This window comes from Doryrhamphus excisus, linkage group LG6 (assembly GCF_037039965.1).
Source record: "Doryrhamphus excisus strain RoL-2023G ecotype Guam linkage group LG6, RoL_Dexc_Guam_v1.1, whole genome shotgun sequence".
Classification (NCBI taxonomy): Eukaryota; Metazoa; Chordata; class Actinopteri; order Syngnathiformes; family Syngnathidae; genus Doryrhamphus; species Doryrhamphus excisus.
In genome coordinates, this window is record NC_136362.1 from 9815731 (window position 1) to 9841472 (window position 25742).

At 35.4% G+C, this 25742-nt stretch overlaps 1 protein-coding gene across 1 annotated transcript; it reads right to left on the bottom strand.

Moving 5' to 3' along the window:
- Window positions 1-4241: 4241 nt before the first annotated feature.
- Window positions 4242-23605, bottom strand: mmp14b (matrix metallopeptidase 14b (membrane-inserted)). The gene is made up of 10 exons (XM_058069112.2): window positions 23165-23605; window positions 12592-12740; window positions 10910-11032; window positions 9724-10031; window positions 8340-8501; window positions 8092-8249; window positions 7880-8018; window positions 7658-7808; window positions 6359-6474; window positions 4242-5201 (listed from the first exon to the last, which is right to left on the bottom strand). The coding sequence occupies exons 1-10, from the start codon at window positions 23249-23251 to the stop codon at window positions 4741-4743; spliced, it is 1854 nt and encodes a 617-aa protein (XP_057925095.2). The 5' UTR covers window positions 23252-23605; the 3' UTR covers window positions 4242-4740.
- Between the last annotated feature and the right edge of the window lie 2137 nt (window positions 23606-25742).

Consider the following 25742-nt stretch of genomic DNA (forward strand, 5'->3'; position numbering starts at 1 on the left):
GTAGTAAATTTCTGGGAATAACAGTAGTAGCTTTACAAAAAAAAGTCATATATTTCAGAGGAAAAAAAAGTTGTACATTTTCGAGGAAAACAAATTGTACATTTATGTGAAAAATGTCATAAACTTGCATGAAAAAAAAGTGGAACATTTCTGAGAATAACAGTAGTAGCTTTACGGGAGAAAAAAAATCATAAATTTACAAGAAAAGTTGTACATTTACGAGAAAAAAGTCGTTAACTTATGAGCAAAAAGTAGTACATTTCTGGGAATAACAGCAGAAGCATTAAAAAAAATCATACAAAGTCATACTTTGGGGAAAAAAAAAGTTGTGCATTTTTGAGGGAAACAAATTGTACATTTATGTGAAAAATATCGTAAACTTGCACAAAAAAGTGGAAAATTGCAGTAGCTTTACAAAAAATATATAAAATTACAAGAAAAGATATACATTTACAAGAAAAAAAACCTACATTTAAAGTATGTGAAGTTGTAAGTTGTAAACTTACAAAAAAAGCAGCAGTAGCTTTAAAAAAAATCTAAATTTTCAGAGAAAAAAATCATACAAAAAAAAGTTGTACATTTCCGAGGAAAACAAATAGTACATTTATGTGAAAAATATCGTAAATTTGCACAAAAAAGTGGAAAAGTTCTGAGAATAACAGCAGTAACTTTACAAAAAATATATAAAATTACAAGAAAAGATATACATTTACAAGAAAAAACCTACATTTAAAGTATGTGAAAAAAGTTGTAAACTTACAAAAAAAAGCAGCAGTAGCTTTAAAAAAAAAATCTAAATTTTCAGAGAAAAAAAATCATACTTTAGAAAAAAAAAAGTTGTACATTTCCGAGGAAAACAAATAGTACATTTATGTGAAAAATATTGTAAACTTGCACAAAAAAAGTGGAAAATTTCCGAGTATAACAGCAGTAGCTTTACAAAAAATATATAAAATTACAAGAAAAGATATACATTTACAAGAAAAAAACCTACATTTAAAATATGTGAAAAGTTGTAAACTTACAAGAAAAAAGCAGCAGTAGCTTTAAAAAAAATATCTAAATTTTCAGAGAAAAAAAATCATACTTTAGAAAAAAAAAGTTGTACATTTCCGAGGAAAACAAATAGTACATTTATGTGAAAAATATCGCAAACTTGCCTGAAAAAAGTGGAACATTTCTGAGAATAACAGCAGTAACTTTACAAAAAAAATCATAAAATTCCAAGAAAAGATATAATTTTACAAGAAAAAAACCTACATTTAATGTATGTGAAAAAAGTTGTAAACTTACAAGAGAAAAAGTCGTATATTTCGGAGAAAAAACAGTCATAGCTTTACAAAAAAAAGTCGTACATTTATGAGAAAAAAAGTCCTAAATATACGGGAAAAAATGTGGTGCATTTGGAGCGTTTGGTCGTTTTGAACTGATACGCTTGAACTGATACGCTTGATATCGATACCATCATCCTTGTTGCCGGGCAGAGTTGAGCAGGCTTGCACTTTTAAGATAGATGTTGCGGTTCTTCTACGAGGCGCACAGCAGAAAGTCCCCTAATGGGAAATTTCCACTCATCAACCCGCAAGCCTAAACCCCCCCACCCCCATTGGACTAAAACTAAAACAGGAAGTGTCCTGCAATGACAAAGAGTCTTGTCAATGAGGTTATTGAGGTTTGGACCTTTTGGGATGAGACACGGGGCCAAGTTCTGGGGGGGGGGCGTGTAGTCTATGGTCTAGCATTTGCTCTATTTCTTTGTTGTATCAGGGGCGCGGTGCGTTTGTTTTATTCTCCAGTTCCACCAAGTCTTTCCTTTTTGCACAATCTGGCAGGGAAAGCCAGAAAACATGGCTTCCAGACTTAACGACACGTTTATGGATATTAGACGCGTATCAAAGGATCAATAGACGCGCGGTCCTGCTGGGCATCTGGCTTCCTGGACGCTTCCTGGACGCTGTTGCAATTCCAGATGTTCTGCGCCATCCTCTGTCCTCCAAATGTGACTTAACTTAACCCACACCCCCCCCCGACTCATGAAAAACGTCTCGTGACCACCCGCCCCCCCCCTGCCCCAAGTGTTGAAAAGCCAAGAGAGGAGACAAGCGGGCGCCGTGTTTCTCTGGCGTCCATTAAGAAAGTAGTACAGTAGATGATGATTCTATTCAAAAAGGTCCCCTCCCTCCCTGCCTGGCTGACAGATGTTCATCCATCAGGTCATGTGACACCTCAACTTGCTTGTTGATGACGGGTGGAAGCATGCGTGATTAAAGAAGATTCCGTAGCGGCTGGAGATATGTTTTCCTGCTGTGCGAAACGGGGTCGATCGTCCTGATCCCTGCTTCTACTTAGCGTTTGGACGCACTCGGCATTTTCCAGCCCAGTTCCTGGCCTGACATTTTCCGAGCCCCATCTAAGGCGGAGTGGAGCCGTCGGGGAGCAAGAAACCTGGAGGTCCAGGAGGACACGGTACGAGACCAGATGGAGTCAAATAACCGTCAGAAGGAATGAATGCGCTTGGGGAAGTAAAACAAATGGAAGCACAGTCGACATATTTTTGGGAATACTTCATGAATACATGTCAAATGTCCTTGAACGCACCTTCTGTAGAGGCAAGGAAGCTAAAGGCTACACTGTGATTCTGATTCCAAACAAAATATTACCCATTTATGGAGAAACTGAACACAAATATTTTTTGGGACTCCAGCCAACCACAGTGAGAGCCATTATCCACAAATGGCAAAAACATGGAGTGAAGTCACAAAAGACCCCACAAAAAAACCTCAAAAGAACTTGAGGCCTCACTTGCCTCAGTTAAGGTCAGTGTTCATGACTGTAGTTAAGAAAAACACCGGACAAAAACGAGTTCCAAGACCAAAACTACTGCTGAACAAAAAGAACATTAAAGCTAGTCTCCATTTTGCCAGAAAACATCTTGATGATCCCCAAGACCAAAGTTTACCATCACATCTGGCTTTTCAGAAAAAGAAGAGTAAAATATGGTGGAGGTAGTGTGATGGTTTGGAGCTGTTTTGCTGCTTCAGGACCTGGAAAACTTGCTGTGATAAATGGAAGCATGAATTCTGCTGAAGGAGAATGTCCGACCATCTGTTGGTTACCTCAAACTGAAACCAACTCTGAAGACTTTGGATTAGCCTAGTTCGAGTCCTGATCTGAATCCTATTGAGATGCTGTGGCATGACCAAAACCACTGCTGAACAAACATTGAGGCTCGTCTCCATTTTGCCAGAAAACCAAAGTTTCCGATTACATCTGGCTTTTCAGAAAATGAGTCAAATATGGTGGAGGTAGTGTGATGGTTTGGGGCTGTTTTGCTGCTTCAGGACCTGGAAAACTTGCTGTGATAAATGGAACCATGAATTCTGATAAAGGAGAATGTCAGACCATCTGTTGGTTACCTCAAACTGAAACCAACTCTGAAGACTTCGGATTGGACTAGTCCGAGTCCTGACCTGAATCCTATTGAGATGCTGTGGCGTGACCAAAACCACTGCTAAACAAACATTGAGGCTCGTCTCCATTTTGCCAGAAAACCAAAGTTTCCCATTACATCTGGCTTTTCAGAAAATGAGTCAAATATGGTGGAGGTAGTGTGATGGTTTGGGGCCGTTTTGCTGCTTCAGGACCTGGAAGACTTGCTGTGATAAATGGAACCATGAATTCTGATAAAGAAGAATGTCCGGCCATCTGTTGGTGACCTCAACAGTAAAATATGGTGGTGGTAGTGTGATGGTCTGAGACTGTTTTGCTACTTCAGGACCTGGAAGACTTGCTGTGATAAATGGAACCATGAATTCTGATAAAGGAAAATGTCCGGTCATCTGTTGGTGACCTCAAGCTGAAACCAACTCCAATGAGTAAAATATGGTGGAGGTAGTGTGATGGTTTGGGCCTGTTTTGCTGCTTCGGGACCTGGAAGACTTGCTGTGATAAATTGAACCATAAATTCTGATAAAGGAGAACGTCCGGCCATCTGTTGGTGACCTCAAACTGAAACCGACTTGGGTTCTTCAGACTAGCAAGTCCACCTCTGAAGACTTTGGATTGAACTAGTCCGAGTCCTGACCTGAATCCTATTTTGATACTGTGGCATGACCTTTTAAAAAGGTACTTCATACTGGAAAAGCCTCCAATATGACTGAATGACAACAATGCATTATTGCAGTGTCGCTGATATCACGGCGGTGTGATTGACTGTAAACAATCAGAAGTACAAATCCGAGTCTTGTTTCACATCAATTGATTTATTTTTTTCATTTGAGGATGAAATAAAAAGAGTCAAGTTTTCACCAACATATAAAATTAGGCCACTTTCCAAAGTGTATGTCACTGTCCAGCAGGACCTTTTAATGACAATGTACAAAAAAAACAAGACACCAGCAATGGTAGCCATATTGGGAATAATAATGACAACATCAGGATGGATATAACCAAAGGGGGAAGACACTTGGATCACTTTTATGCTTCACACTGGCTCGTCCTATCAGAAGGTTCAAAAAACGACAACCCCGAAGAGGCCCTCCAATGACGTCAGCCGATACTAAAACCGCAAAAGGCCAAAATTTAAAAAAGTGTTGGACGGAGAACATCGTGGAAGTGACGACGCTTGCAGTGGTTTCCAACCTTAAGTGCTCCTCAACCTTCCTTCCACTTCTTTCTCCTTCAGTCCCCGTCCCCCCTTAACTCCCCCCGCCCCTCCCCCGAACCCCCCCTCCTCATCCTCTAGACTTTGTCCAGCAAGGAACGTTGGCAGTAGAGGAGCCGACGTGGAGTCCCGTAGCGACGCAGGAACACCAACGCCGCCAGCGTGGCGATCACGCACACCAACAGGAACAACGGAATGACCACGGCCGCCGCGCCCGTGCCGCTCCCCGACCCGCCTTCCTTGTCGACTTCGATAATGATGACTTCCGTATCCTCTTCCTCCTCGGCATCCTCCTCCACTCTGGTCTCGGGTTCTCTTTCTCTCTCCCGCTCCCTGTCTCTTGTTCGGTCCTTGTCGTCGTCGTTGTGGTCTCGATCCTTGTCCGTGTCGTGGCCGCCGCGTCCTCCGTCCGTTTTGGGGTCTTCGTTGGGACAACCCATCCAGTCACGCAGCGCCGACTTGGGGTACCCGGGTTCCACGCGCATCATCTGGTTGTTGAACTTCCAGTATTTATTGCCTTTGTAGAAATACGTGTACGCTACGGACAAAACACAAGTACAAATACACATTCACATGCGGCATATACACAAATATATATCATATACATTAAATTATAATACTATAAAAATATCAAATATATGAAATATCATTGTATAATATATATATATAGAAATAAACAAATGAAATCAAATATATAAAATAGATATAATATATATTTAATAAATAAAATACAATTTCAAATAATTGTATTAGATTATAAAACACTACTAATAATAAAATAATACAACACATTAATTTTAAAATATATAATTTTATATTACATTTTTATTTATTATATTTATATTATTATTATGTATTATATAATTATTTTTAAATAAAAACATTAAATAATATTAGATTAGATTTATTCATATTTAAAATGATATTTAATAGATTTTATTATACATTGTGTAGAGTTTTATTATTATTTTAATATATGTAGTAATATATTTATATATTATATAATTATTTTTAAATAATAAAAACATTAAATAATATATATAAAAATATTATATTTAAAATGATATTTAATAGATTTTATTATACATTGAATAAAGTTTGGGTATTTTATTATTATTTTTTATATATGTAATATATATGTATATAGTAATATATTTTATATTATATAACTTTTAAATAATAAAAACATTAAATAATATATATAAAATTATTATATTTATTCATATTTAAAATGATATTTAATAGATTTTATTATACATTGTATGAAGTTTTTGTATTTTATTATTTTCATATATGTAATATGTATACATATGTAATAATATATTTTATATATTAATAATTAAAAAAATAAATAACATTTATTTTTTGGCAATTTGTTTTGACGTTTTTGTATTTTTTCAAAGTAAAAGTATTGGGCAAAATAAGGAAAATTCTGTTATTTTAACCAGCGCACCCAGCCCCCCCCCCCATTTGAAAATATAGGAAAAATGCAGGACGCTCTCAAGAGAAGAACACGCAGGTTGACGGGCAAAGCTTTATCGGTAGAGAATAAAACACATGAAAATAAAACATATTAAAATGGAGCAAAAGGATGAAAAATAAAAGTGCTGGTTTCAGTGGTGCTGATGTAGACATGCACCAGTCCATAAACGGGTTCCACTTCGAAAGCCCGTCAGGGTGCAGATAAACACTCACCTTGATCCTTGCTCATGAAGGCTGCCTTGATATTGTCGGGAACTCCTTGCCAGACGTTGATCGGCCTCGGATAACCGTCGTCAACACTTCTCGAGGCTTCGTTAAAACGGTAATACCTGCGGGAATAAAAGATACCACTGTGAGTTGAATGACGATACAGGGTATGTTGACGCAAATTATCTTCTAAATTGGTCAAAAAAAAGAAAATGGTGCATTTGTAAAAAATTATATTTATAGTTCATGGCGGCAGCAGAGAAAACTAACTTGGTTCCGTCTATTTTTCATCAAAATTGTTGTCATGTCAAAATGTTGTGTTGCTGCTGGATGTTCATCGATTAAAGTTTTTCTTTTCCAAAAGAGGAAGGTTTAAAACAGAAATTAATGGCGGTCACAATGAAATCTAAACTCAATCAGGCTTGTTAAGAAGTTTTGATTTTTTTCAAAAAATTTACAGATTTTTTTTTTTTATACATTTAAAATTTTTACTTATAAATTTTCATCTTGGAGTTATGACTTATGACTTAATTCGATAATATTACGACTTTATTTCCATAATATTATAAATTTTTCCCTGATCAAATTTTCAAATTTCATAATATTATGACTTTAATTCAATAATATTACGACTTTATTTCCATAATATTATAACTTCTTCCTTATTTTATATTATAACTTTTTCCCCGATCAAATTTTCCAAAAGTTATGCCTTTTTTTGTTTGTTTCTCATCATATAAACATTTTTATAAAAGCATAATTTTATTTAATATTTCATGCCTATGCTACTAAAATGACTGATTATTTTTTCTCATATTATGGGTTTTCTTATGTTATTGATATTATATTTATTTATTGATATTTATGTGAGGAATACAACTTGAAAATTACTGCTGTTTTTGTTCTATTTCTGTCTTTTTTTTTTAAATTTTCCACTTTTTTTCAACTTTCTTATCAATTTTTTTCTTTTTGTTTTTATTCCAGTAATATTTGAACTTCTTTTGCAAAACAAATTTTCCAAAATGTTATCGGTATTGGAAATTGAGAGTTGGACAATATTGTTTTTAGTAAAAAAAAAAAAAAGCCAATATCAGACATCTGTAATTACTACTTTTGAAAAAAAATGTTTATAATATTTCCATTTTGATTTCTCCTTTATAATATTTCCATATTATTCCCTAAAGTGATGACTTTTGTATCTTAATATTTTGACTTTATTCTAATCAAATTATAGCTATTTTTTCTAAAATTTTTTTGCTGTTTTTTAAATTTTTTTCAGTTCGCCCCCCCCCCAAAAAGACTGACTTGCTAGCTCTGAAGAAGAAGGTCTGGCCAGTGGGGGTGTAGTACAGCGCCGCATCGATGCGATCTTTGGGAAGGCCGCTCCCCATTTCCTTGATACTTTTGGGGTATCCTCCATCGAGGAGAGATTCCGTGAACACCCAGTACCTGTCACCTGACGGACGAGATAATATCGGTGAGTATTCTTCTTTCAAAGAGGACGAAAAATAAGCGTGAAAATGAAACCTTTAAAGAAAGCGAATTTGCCGTCCTCCCTCTCAAAAGCGGCGTTGATGTGAGAAGGTAGCCCCCTCCAGAAGTGGCCGATGGGCATGGGGTAGCCATCCATCACCTGGTGGTTACGTACTCGCCAGAACCATTTATCCTGAGTGGAAAAAAAAAACGTTTTCTATCAATTTAAGGAGACAGAAATCCCTTCTGAAGGTCGCGTGCGGTACCTTGAAGACAAACATTTCCCCTCTGAGGATCCCGATGGTGTCAAAGTGTCCTTCACAGATGTTCGGCCCGAAGCGAGGCCTATCCGGGGAATAGCCGGGAGTTGTTTCCGTCGGTACACGTGGCGTTACAAACGGAGGATGAGGTCCTGAACCGGAGCCTAAAACGAATGAAGACAAGGGTTCTCAGTGGCAGTCCGGCCAGGTTAAAGTTCATCCCGGGACTCGGATGGAGGTTTCTTCTGACGTACCGTAAAGTTGTTGGATGCCTCTGAGGTCATCGTCTGGGAGTATGAAGTTCTCAGTGTCCATCCACTGGTAGAAAGGAGCCATAATGGCGGAAGGGTCGCTGGAGTGCTCCAAACCCAAAGCGTGGCCCAGCTCATGAACCGCCACCAGGAAGATGTCGTTTCCTGTTGGCACCAAGACAAGTAAGAAGGTGGACAACTGCAGCGAATTGGGAGTCCAAATGTCTTCATTTTTTCATTTTTACCCCCGAATGTTACTATGGCCAGTGTCACTTGGAACGCTTTGATACGCTTCCCTTTCTCACGGTGCAACCAACAATGGAACTGCACAGCCCCGACGACGCAGGTGTAGGAATAAACACATATACAATACATGCATGTGTATTCACATGCAAAACATGTTATAAAATACTAATAATAAAATAATGTAACACATTCATTCTAAAATATGTAATTTAAGATTATTATATATTTGTAATTTATTATATTATGTATTATGATTTTTTAAATAACAAAAACATTAAATATATATATATTATATATATAATATAATAATAAAATATAACACATTAATTCTAAAATGTATATTGTATAATTATATACAATTTTACATTATATATTTTTAATTTATTATTAGGTATTATATAATGATTTTTTAAATAAAAACATTTAATATAATATATATATATATTATATACATAATATAATAAAATAACACATTCATTCTAAAATATATAATTTTACATTATATATTTTTTATTTATTATATATATTTTATTATTATGTATTATATGATTTTTAAAATAAAAACATTAAATAATATATATTATTATATATATAATATAATAATAAAATAATATAACACATTAATTCTAAAATATATAATTTTACATTATTATATATATTTTTTGTTTATTATATTATTATGTATCATATAATGATTTTAAATAACAAAAACATTAAATAGTATGTATTAAATTATTATATTTATTCATATTTAAAATGGTATTTAATAGTTTATTATACATTGTATAAAGTTTTTGTATTTTATTATTATTTTAATATATGTAATATGTATGTATGTGTAATAATATATTTTATATATTGCCTATCACTTGTAACCCACAAGGCATGCTGGGCAACTTCCTAGGTTAAAATGCATTGTGTACCTCACATGATGGAGTTAGATGTGTAATTGTGTTCCTCTTAGTCTTATTTGGAAGTGACTAACAAACCCATGACTGGCCAGAATATCCCAAAACATCTGAAGGTCACATTGACTCGAGGAGCCCACTTCCTGTTTCTGTAGCACGGCTGCAGGAATGAAGTCACACCAGCGCCAGGACTACTTCCTGTCAGTACAGGTGGAAGAACACAAAAGTCTCACCCATCAGGTCCCGGTTTCCGATCGTCCAAGGCTCAGCGGCATCGAAGTGGGTGTCGCCGCCGATGCCGTTCCCAGGGAAGTACGCGTGCGCCAGGAAGCCTCCCTCGCCGTCGAAGGGGCTGCTGTCGCCGTGGAAACCCTCCGCAAAGAAGATCATGATGTCGGCAAACTCCTCCACCTTGTCCCGTATGTAATGGTAGGGAATCTCCCGGAAGCGCAGGGGGGTGACCGCCTCCCACACCTTGAAGGCTCTCCTGATGGCCTCGTGGGTCTCGTACTCGCCCACCTTTGGGGTGTAGTTCTGTATCCTGGGGGGTGCCGCATGTTGCGTGTCAAATTAGGTCGAGACATCAATATACGCAGAAAATTTCTTAATCATAAAAACAAATAATAAATATTAAATTATTACATTTATTCATATTTAAAATGATATTTAATAGATTTTATTATACATTGTATAAAGTTTTTGTATTTTATTATTTTAATATATGTAATATGTATGTATATGTAGTAATATATTTGATATATTATATAATTTTTAAATCATAAACATTAAATAATATATATAAAATTACTATATTTATTCATATTTAAAATGATATTTAATAGATTTTATTATACAGTGTATAAAGTTTTTGTATTTTATTATTTTAATCTATGTAATATGTATGTATATGTAATAATATATTTTATATATTAATAATTAATTAAATAACATGTATTTTTTGTCAATTTGTTTTGACGTTTTTGTATTTTTTCAAAGTTAAAAGTATTGGGCAAATAAGGAAAATTTTGTTATTTTTACCAGCACACCCAGTCCCCCCCCCCCCCATTTGAAAATATAGAAAAAAGGCAGGACAGAAAATGTCTTGGGTTTTTTTGACATTGTATGTCCAATAATTTATGAAAAATCCTTGAACATTTTCCACTTATTTTATAGCGTGACTGGTTGTCTCCCAACCTGATGTTTGCTGGTTCAATTCTCAGTCTTCATCATATTTATCTTTATTTTTTTGTCACCAAACATAAACATGTTCAGCTCTTTTGTAAGATTCCCACATCATAATTCCATAATTCAAAATTCACGGCAACATTTTTCACATTGAAAATGAATGGACACGTTCAATGTCGCCCCCCCCTATTGGTTGAAATTCATTTTTTACATTTAACATTCTGAGCCACTTACGAAAATGTGATTTCGTTCTTTGTCCACTTCAGGCCCTGGATGGCGTAACGCTTTCTCCTCAGGTTGGTCTTCAACTCGGCACCAAATTTGTCCGGCACACCACAACGTGCTCTCTTCATGGCCCTGCGTATATTTCACCACCGGTGCATAAAGGTAATGTGTTAATATATCATACACAGTAGTGTGGAAAAGCATTTGCACCCTTCACAATTTATTATTTTTTTGTCACACTCAAATGTTTCAGATCACCAAATAAATGTAAATATTAGTCAATGACAATACACCTGAACATAAAATGCAATTATTTCTGTTTCATTATTAAACGATAAAAAAAAATCCAAACCAACATTACTGCCTGGAAAAGGTTATAAAGCCAATTCTAAAACTTTAGGACTCCAGCCAACCACAGTGAGAGTGATTATCCACAAATGGCCAAAAAATGGAGTAGTGGTGAATCTTGAGTGTCCAGCCAACCAAAATGACTCATCTAAGGTCACAAAAGACCCCGCAGGCCTCACCTGCCTCAAATGGGCAGCGTTCCAAGACCAAAACCACTGCTGAATAAAAACATTAAGGCTTGTTTCAACCTTTGGGAAAATACTCTATTGTCTGAGGAGACAAAAGTTGTTGTGGTAAAGAACATCATACAAATAGTAAAATATGGTGGTAGTAGTGTGATGGTGTATGGCTGTTTTGATGCATCAGGACCTGGAAGACTTGCTGTGATTAAGACCGGTCTCAATTTTGCCAGAAAACATCTTGATGATCCCCAAGACCTTTGGGTAAATACTCTGTGGTTTGAAGAGACAGAAGTTGAACTTTTTGGAAGGTGTGTGTCCCATTACATCTGGCATTTCAGAAACAGAAGAGTAAAATATGGTGGTGGTAGTGTGATGGTCCGGGGCTGCTTTGCTGATGAGACAGAAGTTGAACTTTTTGGAAGAAGTGTGTCCCATCTGGCGTAAAAGTAACACCACATTTAAAAAAAAAACAACATCATACCAACAGTAAAATATAGTGGTGGTAGTGTGATGGTCTATGGCTGTTTTGATGCATCAGGACCTGGAAGACTTGCTGTGATAAATAGAAGCATAAATGGATGATGACAGAAGTTGAACTTTTTGAAAGAAGTGTGTCCCATCTGGCGTAAAAATAACACCACATTTCAGAAAAACAACATCATACCAACAGTAAAATATGGTGGTGGTAGTGTGATGATCCGGGGCTGCTTTGCTGATGAGACAGAAGTTGAACTTTTTGAAAGAAGTGTGTCCCATCTGGCGTAAAAGTAACACCACATTTAAAAAAAAACAACATCATACCAACAGTAAAATATGGTGGTGGTAGTGTGATGGTCCGGGGCTCTTTTGCTTATGAGACAGAAATTGAACTTTTTGGAAAAAGTGTGTCCCATCTGGCGTAAAAGTAACACCACATTTCAGAAAAAACAACATCATACCAACAGTAAAATATGGTGGTGGTAGTGTGATGGTCTATGGCTGTTTTGATGCATCAGGACCTGGAAGACTTGCTGTCATAAATGGGAGCATGACTTCTCCAGTCTACTAAAAACTTGACTTGAGTTTGACTAATGAACTATAAAATTATTTTGATGATTTCAAACATTTCAGTGTGACAAATAATTTTTCACAGTACTGTAATTCAAATAACTGCAGTCTCACTCTATGGTGTCGGTGTCAAACGAGCCGGTGACCTTGAGACCATAGAACCTCTGCATGGCGGCGATAGCTGAGGGGATGGAATGAGGGGAGCGTAGACTGTGGGTCCGCATGTCCCCCGGGGGAAGGTAACCATATTGTTGCAGCCATGACTGCAAAAAAACAAAACACAGCAAATATTACTCATAAAAATATTCAACTCAAAACAGACTTCAGAAACACCCCTTGCAACACTGACACGTGATGTTTTTTTGTGTTGAACCTGAACCAGGAAGTGTTTTGATTCTGTTTTGTTTCTGAATCACGAGAGCCTGATGTTGATGTATTGAGTGCAGCTGTTGCAAAAGCACATTCCACGCTAGCGTGCAAAGTAAGCCTTCTGGTGCCAAACAAACAGAACAGCGTATCACGTGAAGCCCCTTCGGCACATCTCCATCCAGTGACTGAATCCAAAAGCCATTGGAGAACTTAGTGAAACTCCGGATTCAACAAACAAAGACAGCTCAGCTTTTTGACAAAACCCACCAAGCCAGAAACCCGCTAAGGAAATTCCCACTTTTGGGTAAAACATTAACACCACTGAAGTCACAGCAACTTGTGTGATTTCACGTGGTCATCGAGTTCTTTGGGTTGAACTTGACCTGAAGTTCCCCTGCAAAAACCATTTAACCGCGGTGCTGCCTCGACATGTGGACACACGCCAGCGGCTTTGCTTGCCACTTCGCCCCCACACACATCTTCTCAGACTGAAATGCCAAGAAAAATAACACTAAGGCATTGTTAATGTTGATATTTTGTACTAAAAAGTCACTAAAAGGAGTGGAAGTGACCCGGTTGTTAAATTAGGATGATGCAACTGCACACTGATGGATGGCACTTTGTAGTGGCAGAAGTACACTCTCACACACACACACATCTGTTGCGGTAATTCTACACTTGATCAAACTTACTTAAGATTTGTCAGATCAAAAGACAATCGCTGCTTTAAAACGTGATATAAATGTCTGCTTCAGTACTTCCTGAATCTGCACTCTCAGCATCATGGGAAATGTATTTCTTTCACCCATAAATTAGCTGCATTGTTGTTTAAGCAGCTTATAGTCTTTAATTTGCTTAATTTAATTAAATTAATTTAATTTTAATATGTTGATTAAACAGTAAAAATTTGGTTAAAAAGTGTTAAAATTAGAATTATTTTTTTTTACTTTTACACATATCATTATATGTATATTATATTATTATTATATATTAATATTACATTATATTACACATATCATTATATATAATTATTTATTATTTTATATAATTATTATTATATTTTCAAATAAATTAAAAACTGTGTGGGCTTTCGACATTTACCATAAATTCCGGACTAATAACAAACGTGTTGACGTTTTTGTACACATATTTATCAACAGTCTAATACAAAATGTTGTTAAACAGCTTTGATAAAAATATTTTTGCTTGTCGTATAAGACACAAAAATATATATTATTTAATTTATTAATTGTTAAAATATTACCGTATTTTACCGTACTTTTAAAAAAAAAGTTTGACTAGTGCTGCGATATGGATTGTCATAAAACACAGCGTGAACGTTAGCGTTAAGAACCGCTATATGGTTCACTGGATTTAATGATGTGGAATGAGATCGGGAGTTTGGTGAACTTGCTTGTCGGACTGAATGGCTTGTTGTATTGATTTAGCCTATTGGGCCTCCCAGGTATGTTTGTTATGTTACGTTAGCATAACATCTATTCATCCTGAGGTTTTGTTTACCTCATTTGAATGGGTATTTAACATCATATAAAGAAAATGATTTATGTTTTATCCACGTCATATTTATTTTAAGCCTTAGATGACAAATGTTTAGAGAGCAAAGACCCAAAGGGAGTGTCAGAGGGTGAGACTCATGCAGACAAAACCTCAGCAGATGTCTCCAGCGCGGCTCCAAGTGTCAGTCAGTAATTTAAAAGGGAATTCTTCCCTGTTGCATCCAAACCTCAAAGTCTCTGTCCTCGCCTCCACCCCTTGTCCTTTTTGCCCTCTATCATGGAAACCCCCGGAGACTTGGGACCACACCCAAGAGCCTGTCAATAACCACTCCAAAAAGACCATCTGCTGCTGATGCGTGCTTAAACTAAACATACAGTATACATGATTTATTCACACGGGTGTGCTGATAGACCTGATTCTTATACCACTTGATCGAGTCTGGCCTGGAGCAAACGCCGTGTAACATTTCTGGGGCCGTGAAAGGTCTAAATCGTGGAGGTTCCAGTGTTTAGACTTTGCCTTTCAATGAGTTCTTTCTGGTTGAGGCTCCAGTGGACATAAAGACTCACTGTCTTGTGTCTTATACGACAAGCATGCATGTGGGAACAAGATGGCGGAATGTGCAGCTCAAAAATGGATGTAAAAGTTTCATTTCGAACTTCAAGATGTATCATAATAACACTAAGAAATAACTTTTTTGTCATGACCAAAAGGAGCCACGATAAGGAGAATAGGAGCCCTGGTGCTGGAGCCACGGGTTGCCTACCCCTGCCCTCGCCGGACCTAATCAATCTGAAGCAAACATAAACAGATAGTTATGTCGACCAGGTTATGACAAACTGAGGATATGGAATTATGATAACAGAATGCGGTACATATTAGCGTGGAACAGCAAGAAAAATACATTAAAAAAATACTAAAATACTGTTACATTAACATTAGCTTGCGCTACTTCCATCAACTTTTATGGAAGACTTTTATGAAAACACACATGAACACCAATAGCTTATTTCGTCTGATTCTAACTACTATATTGGGTAATATGAGTGTAAATGTGACTATAGGGGTGCTATTTCATGTCTAGAGGGCTCTAATAATGATAAAAGTGGTACTCAGAAGGTCATAAACATGTTCTCTATGATTCTACTACATAAAATATTCTGTTTATTCATACAGAATCATACTTTAATTAACTGTGATAAACGAGGGATTATTGTATAAGACAAAAATGCATCTCAGCTTTGTCAAAAAAAACATTTTTTTTTACATTTTCCAAATATTTTAACTTTCTTTTAAAATAATCTTCGCAAATGTTCTTCTCATAAAATTATGACTTTATATAAATATATAATATGAATAAATATCATATTTTGACATTATTCCCGCAACCAATTTTTCTAAAAATACTGACTTTTATAATTTTATTTTGTTTTCTTCTCAAATTTAAAAACAACCTCAGGCTGCAAATGGCACCCAGGCTGCATATTGGACAGCCCTGGTTTAACATGAAAGCTTTCTTGATGGTGACAGTTGAACCGTGGAACTGACTCATATCCAACAGGAAAAAAAGTGTTTCCAACTATGAAGGTTGTTCTGTATAAGGCAAAGGCTGTTTCAGGCTCAACTTGAAACTTTTTTCACTTTTTTTTTCACCTCACTCAAAAGACTGCTGTTGTGTGACACTGGGTACTTGTTTTGACTTGAACTAAGGGCTCTCGATTCATCCTTAACATGACAAAAAAAAGTCTTATTCACTTACAAACTGATGCTATTTTTACAGCCATAATAAGCTGAGACTTGAGAAAGGTGGCAGGAAGTGGAAATAGTCACTATTTACACATGAGATGACTGTTAAAGCCTTTTAAAGTAGAATTATGTGTAAGTGGTGCTGGGAAATGTTTGTACTTGACCCCTGGCTGCTTTATTGTCAAGTCACACAGCAAATACACCAGCGAGTCAAAAGGTTAGCCATTTACTAGCACAGTCACACACATCAAAGACTTCATAATGAACTGTATGATGTCTGTAGACATTGCCTGTGAATGTGTAACATTCATTTATTGATGAAAGGAAAAAATGAGCAGGAGCGTCAAAGCAGAAGTAGTAAATCTGAGCTGAAATCTAAAATGTAAAATGACACCTAGCATGAAGTGCGTTTACTTATGAAAACGACCAAAATGCCTCTATAATTTATTAGCGTGCTAACAATGCTAACATCGGTCTGCGCATGTACTCGTAAAAATGGCAGAAAATGCTACTATGCTACTATGTTAGCATTGGTAGCATGCTAACATTAGTATAGTAGCATTTTATCATAGCTTAGCATCATAGCACAAAGTGTTCCTATGAGTTCTAAAAATGGAAAAAATGCTCAATATGCTAAAGTTAGCATGCCGACAATGCTAATGTTAACATGCAACACCTAGCATTGTACCATTAAGTGTCTGTGTATATATTCCTGAAATTGTCAGAAAATGCTACTGTACTAAAGTGAGCATGCTACCAATGCTAACATGCTACATTAGCATGATAACAATCAGTCAAGTGTTCCTATGAGTTCTACATTGGAAAAAAAAAGGCAAAAAATCCTACTAGGCTAACATTAGCATACAACACCTAGCATGGTAGTGCTAAGTGTGTGTATGTTAATACTAAAATATTGAAATTGTGCAGAAATGTGATGAAATTTAAGTGTGGTAACTAAATGTTTAGATACATCTCTACTTAAGAAAACAGCAAAATTGCTTTGATGCTAATGTTAGCATGCTAACATACTAAGAGTGCATGCTCAAAGTGTTCTACAAAGAGTTCTACTTATTGTTAAAACAACAACAAAAATGTACCATGTTAACGTTAATGCGCTAACAATGCTAATGTTAACTTGCTACACCAAGCATGGTAATGCCAAGTGTCTGCATATGTTCAGTCATAAAAATGGCAGACAATGCTACTATGCTAATGTTAACATTATAACTGCTAGCATGCTAACACTTAGCAAGATCATTTGGGGATTTTTTTGGACTACCTTTTGTTCACGAGAGTGTCTCTTGCATTTTATGTTCCAGATCAGCTCTCGCACCCCCACCCTCCCCAACTTCCACCACCCCCTCGTGACAGTGTCAGTACCAAAAGACACTCACTTGTTCCATCCCGACTGAGCCAATGGAAAGATGAACTGATGCATGCTGGGTATGCATGCAGCACACACCATTCCAACACTATACTATCCGATGTATATTGTGTATTTACTGTGTTTAATCCTACAGTTGAAGTTGCCAGTATTCTTCTCAATGAGGTAAGGGATTTAATTATGACCTCATTTCCTGTAACAACATCAATCACTCATCAGGGATACTGCCCTCAGGCCACCCACTGTTTATGACCGGGGTGTGTCTTTCTAAAAAAAACAAAAAAACCAAGCAGCCTTCCTTCCTTCCTGTCTTTATTCCACTCATTCCCAGCTTTGTTAGTATAAAATTATAAACTGTATCTTCCACCAAGGCTTTTTGTACATTTTATACAAGTCTATATACATACTATAATCTAAATTTAAAGTTGTATACAATGAAACATCTCAAGTAATTTAAAAAGAACTAATATGCCACTTGAGATGTCAACAATGCCTGTGATAAACTACTGTAAAAACAGTAAAATATTGACAAAAAAAATACTAATTTCACTTCAATTTTGGTGTCGACCAGCATCAGATTGTTGAATACCCAGCAAGGATTTACTGATACAATGTATAGAATTGTTCATACACTACATGATCTGTGTATGGATGTGGCTATGATTTACATCCGGTTCTATATCCATGGACGACGCCTTCATTTTCCGTCTTTCTTTTAAAAAAAAAAAAATGCCATCAATCACGGCCACAGTGCCTTCTTTTGTCATCTGCCACAGCCTCTTCACTGTCCTCGCTGGATATTCATCAGTCTTCTATGAAATGATCTCATTTAACGATCATTTCTTCAACTGTTTGAGTTGTAAAAAAGCAAAAGACCACTTCCTGTCTTAACCACAAAGCAAAGGAAATGACTTCAGAGTCCGTATCCGGTGGTCATGAGTGTTTATCGCACTGGGACGGACGTGCTGACCACTCACAAAGTTAACACATAAACATAATTTGGCTATAATTTGCTATTAAAGGAAACAATGTGGCCCTCATAACAAACGGTGAACATGAATGAATAAAAGCATCTACGATACGCTGAATTCAACAGCTTCCATACTTCTGATAGACCACCTGATACCACTGATAACAATAACAAAGTATCAGTGGTGTCTGTGTTGATCTTGCTGGCACGTCTCGTCTTTGTCAACAATCACGTCTTCAGTAAAAGTAACCTTAAGTGTTCAATCGTTTGTCGTTTATTTACATTGTTTTATATGTATAACGATAAAAACGTGTTGTGCGTTAACATTTTGGAGACTTGTGGCGTAACTGTTAGCAAAAGTTAGCAAACAACTAGAGAGTCAACGTTGATGAAATCATAGACAAGTGACTGAACGGACTTCCCCTATCTATTTCTAAAGACATTTAGTGATTAAAATACATAAACACATTTATGAATAACACAACATTGTCACAATGTACACAAACCGAGACAGAATTGTAACGCTAACCAGGGCGTATGCTAACCAAGGACTGAATGTTTTTTTTTTCCCCAATTTTTCTTAAAAGTAACTATGTAGATTTTGAATGTCTCTGTTTTTGGACATTTTAGAGAATTGTGGCGTGACTGTTAGGAAAAGTTAGCAAACAACTGGAGAGTCAACGTTGATGACATCATAGACAATTGACGGAAATTTCTTCCCCTTCCTATTTCCAAGGACATTTAGTGATTAAAATACATAAACACATATATGAATAACACGACATTGTCACAATGTACACAAACCGAGACAAAATTGTAATGCTAACCAAGGCGTATGCTAACCAAGGACTGCATGTTTTTTTTCCCAATTTTTCTCAATAGTAACTATGTAGATTTTGAATGTCTCTGTGGCTTTAATTGTTCATATTGACATATTTTAGGGACTAAGTGTTTTAGTTAGCAAACTAAAGGTCAACATTGATGACATCACAGACAGGCGACGTCACTGACTTTGGGTTCCTGTTTCTATGTGCTAACAAGGACATTTAGTGATTTAAATACATAAAAAAACATATAGGGTTTATAGGGACAAAACATTGTCACAATAGTCACAAACCGAGACAAAACTGTAATGCTAAACAGGGCGTATGCTAACCAAGTTTTTTCCCCCAATTTTTCTTAAAAGTAACTATCAAAATTTGGAATCTCTGTGGCTTTAATTGTTCATATTGCAACATTTTGCGCTAACAAGGACATTTAGTGATTAAAATACATAAACACATAGAGTATGAATAACACGACATTGTCACAATGTACACAAACCAAGACAAAATTTTGATGCTAACCAGGGCGTATGCTAACCAAGGACTGCATGTTTTTTTCCCCAATTTTTCTTAAAAGTCTTAACATTTTTGGAGACTTGTGGCGTAACTGTTAGCAAAAGTTAGCAAACAACTAGAGAGTCAACGTTGATGACATCACAGACATACAACATCACTGACTTTAGGTTCCTGTTTCTATGTGCTAACAAGGACATTTAGTGATTAAAATACATAGCATATGAATAACTCGACATTGTCACAATGTACACAAACCAAGACAAAATTTTGACACTAACCAGGGCATATGCTAACCAAGGACTGCATGTTTTTTTCCCCAATTTTTCTTAAAAGTCTTAACATTTTGGAGTCTTGTGACGTCACTGTTAGCAAAAGTTAGCAAACAACTAGAGAGTCAACGTTGATGACATCACAGACAGACAACGTCACTGACTTTGGGTTCCTGTTTCCATGTACTAACAAGGACATTTAGTGATATTAATACACTAAAAAAACACAGTTGGACTCACATAGTGTATGAATAACACAGTATTGTCACAGTGTACGCAAACAGAGGTCAAATTTTGGCGTACATTTTCAGCAAAACATGTTAACCAAGGCGTACTCTAACCAAGAACTGTAATGGTTTTTCCCACTCTCTTGATTGTGAGCAGCTTTTTGTATGTCTTGGTGGCTTTAACTGCAGACAATGCAGACCTTTGCCAACTTTACTGTTGGATCATCTCTGGTTTCAATCCTGGCTTATGAATTTGGTGTCGAGCCAGCTGCTGTGTTTACATTCGAATCATAAATTGTGCCTTTTCATTCGGCAGCTGAATGTAGGTCAGCCGAACTCGTGTAACTTTCCTGCACTGGCGCAGCTGGAATAATAATGACAAAAGACGTTTGGCACCACCGCTCCATCCATCCATCCATCCAAGTCCCCGCACGGGACGTTTCATGATGCAATTTCATGCTGTAATGAGTGAAAAAGCTAATAAGTTGTCGTATGATGAATAAAGAAGCAAACCCGGCATGACGCTGCTTCTTATCTTAGTGTTTTTCCACAGCTGGAGAACCTCTCCGGCTCTGCTGAGCTGTAACTCAAGGCAGATGTCAACAATTACATCTCCCCATCCCCCCTAAATATTAACAGTCCCACAAAAATGGCCCCCGACCACAACACAAACTCAGATTTCTCCCCATTTGCTGCCCTGCTTTTGCATTCTCAGCACTTTCTCAGCCTTTTCATGAGCGTTGTCGTCATTATGGGCTGCTTCCTCCCAAGCGGGGTCAAGGCCCCTTCCCGTGTTGTTTAGTGCCAACGTCAAGCGACTTGTGTTGATATGATCTACCAGCTTCTCTTCTTCTATTAGTTTGGACTATAAAAACACTGTTATGACTTATATATACATATATAAGCATGTCCTAAAACGCTTAAGGTTCCTTTTAAGGCAGGGCTGTCCACACCTTTTCCACTGAGGGCCACACACTGAAGAATGAAAGGACGCGAGGGGCCACTTTGATGTGGAGACGTTGTATGTATCTCAAGAAAAAAAACACAGCTCAACTTTGTCATAGTTGTATTTGTCAGAGTCTTTTTTAGTAAATTTACAACTTTTTTCTCATATTAAATTTTTTTTTCTTTTATCAAAATCTGACATTATTTTAATACTTCGTCATAACAGGCATTGCCTGAGACGGCTATCAAAAAAGGGCGGGCGTATGTAATGACTTTTTTTCTCACTAATTTTACTTTTTTCCTCGTAAATTTACAACTTTGTTCTCAAATTAATGACCTCATTCTCATAAATGTATGACTTTGTTCAAATTCATGACGTTTTTCTCAAATGTACAACTTTATTTTGCAAATTCACGCACATTTTTTGTCCTAAATTTGCGAATATTTGGCTTTTTCCCTTCGAAATTTGACTTTTTTTCTCATGAAATTATGACTAACTGTACAAATTTACAACTTTTTCTCATAAATTTACGAATTCATTCTCGTATATTTCTGAGAGTAAAAAATTTTTTTTACATATGCGAGAATAAAATCGTAAATATTCGAGAAAAGGTCTTAACAGGCATTGCCTGAGACGACTTTTTACGACTATTTACGACTTCGTACGACTTCGTACGACTTCGTACGACTTCGTACGACTTCGTACAAATGTATGACTTTCTTTCTCCTAAATTTACAACTTTATTCTCGTACATTTATGATTTTGTTCTAGCAAATTTATAACTTTTAAATTTTATGACTAATCCCGTGAATTTTTACTTTTTTTCTAAAAAAATTACAACTTTATTCTCATGAATTTAAGACTTTATTTTCATAAATATAAATATATATATAAATATATTTTTTTCTTGTAAATTTATTTTATTTTTTATTTTTATTTTATTTGTACAAACTCCCGACTTTTTCTCATAAATTTATGACTTAATTCTCGTATATTTAAGTATATTAAAGTTGTAAATTTACGAGAAAAAAGTCTTATCAGGCATTGCCTGAGACGACTTATGTGACATTTGGCGACTTTTTACAACTTTATTCGTACAAATGTACGACTTTTTTCATGTAAATTTATGACTTCATTCTTGAATGTTTCTGAGCATAAATTTGTAGGTTTACAAGAACAATTTTTACATTTGCAATAATAAAGTCGATCATTTTACGAGAAAAAGTCTCAACAAGTATTGTCTGAGATGACTTATATGACCTTTGGCCTTGGGAAAAAGTAATATTATAAATTGTTTTCTCATAAATGTCAAAAATTCAACATTTTTCAAATTTTTTCCTCAAATGTAAATTTTTATTCCTGTAAATGATGACTTCCTCATAAATGTACAACTTTTTTTTCAAGTAAATGACATTTTTTTTGTCGGAAATGTACCTTTTTTTAAAAAAAAAAAAATTTGCTCTCATAAACGTACAACTTTTTGGTCGTTAATTTGTAACTTTATTCTCATAAATATATTACTTTTTTCTTTTAAATGTACGACTTTATTTTGCATAAATGTACAACTTTTTTTGTTCTAAATGTACAACTTTTTTCTCGTCAAATTACTGTCTGACTGTATTTTGAATGTAGCCCTAATACGCTGTTGTATTTAAGACTTAATATTAAAATGATTACATTTTCATACTTGCAAGTTATAGGATGGCAACAGTTGAACTGTTATTCAATTTCTTCTTATGGGGAAAAAGTTATAGAGAAAGGGTTCCCAAAGTGCGGCTCTAGGTCTGTTTAGCCCGATAGCTTGTTTTTTTTTATGTTTATGATATTATTACTGTATATTAGAACCACTTTGGACAGCCCTGATGTTATATGTGGATATATGATCCCACAATAACCTTATGATATTGTACTGACTTACCTCAGGATTGATTTGTCTGTCCGTCCCAGCCTGGGTGCTCAAGTGCAACAGCACCGCCATCAGCAGCAGTCCAACCAGCGGTGTCATCTCACTGTCTCTCTCGCTCTCCGAATAGTACAACTATTACAAAAATATGTCTTCAAATGGGACCAAGTCTTTACTTGTAACGTTTGTCAAAACATTATGCTAATGCTAATCAGAAAGACGTTAAAATAGTCCGGTTGGCGGTTAGCGCGTGCCACTTCTCAAATGACAACAAAGTTATAATTTTGTTTCTCGACGCATTCTTCTCGTCTTTTGTACGAGTTTTTTTTGGCGAGATTTAAAACAACAACAAAAAAAGTACAAAAGGAAGATGAAAGAAACAAGGCTCGTAAGTTAGGTCCAAATTTGATTCTGGTGGCTCTGCTTTTGCTTCTGTCCTCTATTCCTCTTCCACGTCCTATTTTGAAGCCCTATCGCTGTTGTGGGTGGGTCGAGACAAATATCGATCATATCGATACCGGGATTGTTTTAGTAGCAGTTAGTATCAATTCTCGTCGATTTTTATTTTATTGTAGCACTATTGTGTTTATTTTGCTCATTGTGCAATCACGGTATTAGTATTGTTAAAAAAATAGTGTTCCTGTACCTGCTCGGTATTGGATTGATACCATAATTTACAGTATCGCTCATCCACAGGCCTCCCTCCTTTTCCTGGCTCCTCCATGGAGTGTAGACGTGGTGGGATTGGAACGCCCCACTCTGTTGAAACAAAAGTCTGTCCCCTAGTGGGCAGAATGTCACATACATGCCAATAAATGTGTGTTTTTGTATTTTAATCACTGCCCTTGGAAAATGTTTTCTAGGAATTAAGCAAGTCATAAGCTAGTTATGTAGCTAGCTAGCTTGCTACAAGCTAGTTATGTAGCTAGTTACAAGCTAGTTATGTAGCTAGCTCGCTAGCCAAGCTAGAAATACAAACGGATTTCACTGCGTTTGCAATACGATTTTTTTTTAACTTTGTCATTTTTTTGTTTTATTAGATTCATCAGATTCAACAACAATGGGTTTACTGATTCAAGAATTCAAGTATAAGGCTCGCAGGTAAGATCGACCGTTTCACTTGTCGGGGTAGCATCGGTGTCAGATCGATACTAGCTTGCTGAGATAAATATTTAATTAGCACAAATGTTTTTATTGTGGTGGTGTTCATTACATTCACAAATTATTTATATTTTATGTCTGAAATGTTAAGTTTTAATGTGATTATAATCGGGATCAACAAATTAAAGGTAAAATCACTGAAGCATCTTGACAATTTTCAAGTGTCGGTTTTGGTAATACTGCTGATTTAAAATGAGAAATGGCACCACCTAATGGATACATTGTGCTACTGCTGCTGTTAATTTACACGTACTGTAGACTCAGGCTCTATTGACTCTCTTGTATGTTCTAAGAATCCTTTGTACGCCAACGTTTGTAGTCATAAGTGGTAGATAAACGCTCATTGTATATGTTTAATGACTTTGAACACCCAATTAGCTGATAAATGAATGGATTGTGACGTTAATGCACTAATAAAATGACTTAAAAGGGTAAAAAAAAACATTATTTTGAAAAAAAATACGTTAAATAAGTGTAAAAAAATAAAAAGGAAAAAAGAAAACATTAAATTGTAAAAAAAAATATTAACAAGTAAAAAACAACATTTTTAATAAATGCTCATTGTATATATTGTATATATTTAATATAATATTTAATATAATATATTAATACTTAATATTTTACATTGTATATATTTAATGACTTTGAACACCCAACTAGCTGATAAATTCATGGATTGTGACGTTAATGCACCAATAAAATGACTTAAAAGGGTAAAAAAAAACTATATGAAAAATTACATTAAGTGTAAAAGATTTTTAAAAAATAAAAAGGAAAAAGAAAACATTAAATTAAATTGTAAAAAAAACTAAAACATTTTTAAAGAGAACCTCTGGTTTAAAACACACTTCCCCCACTCTGGTGTTAAGAAAAAAACATAATATTATGCAAAGTCACCATCAGAATAAATGCATGGATTGTGACATTAATGCACCAATAAAATAACTTAAAAGAGTATAAAAAAACATATACTATATTCAAAAAAAGTAAGTTAAATAAGTATAAAAAAATAAAAAGGAAAAAAGTAAACATGAAATAAAATTGTAAAAAAAATATTAACAAGTAAAAAAAAAAAAGTAAAACATTTTTAATGAGAACCTCTGGTCTAAAACACACTTCCCCCCCACTCTGGTGTTAAGAAAAAACATAATATTATGCAAAGTCACCATCAGAATAAATGCATTGGATTGTGGCATTAATGCACCAATAAAATGACTTAAAAGGGTAAAAAAAAACATATACTATATTAAAAAAAGTATGTTAAATAAATGTAAAAAATAAAAAGGAAAAAAGTAAACGTTAATATTTTTTTACAATTTAATTTAATAAGTAAAAAAAAAAAAGTAAAACATTTTTAATGAGAACCTCTGGTCAAAAACACACTCCCCCGACCCCACTCTGGTGTTAAGAAAAAAAACATAATATTAAGCAA

What these genes read in the sequence shown, in the direction of transcription:
- mmp14b (XM_058069112.2), bottom strand. Translation starts at nt 23,251, where the DNA reads ATGACACCGCTGGTTGGACTGCTGCTGATGGCGGTGCTGTTGCACTTG. An exon ending in TTTGACACCGACACCATAGA is followed by an intron (nt 11,033 to 12,591) that starts GTGAGACTGCAG and finishes AAATATACGCAG; the next exon opens with GGCCATGAAGAGAGCACGTT. An exon ending in TTCTTCTTCAGAGCTAGCAA is followed by an intron (nt 6,475 to 7,657) that starts GTCAGTCTTTTT and finishes TTATTCCCGCAG; the next exon opens with GTATTACCGTTTTAACGAAG.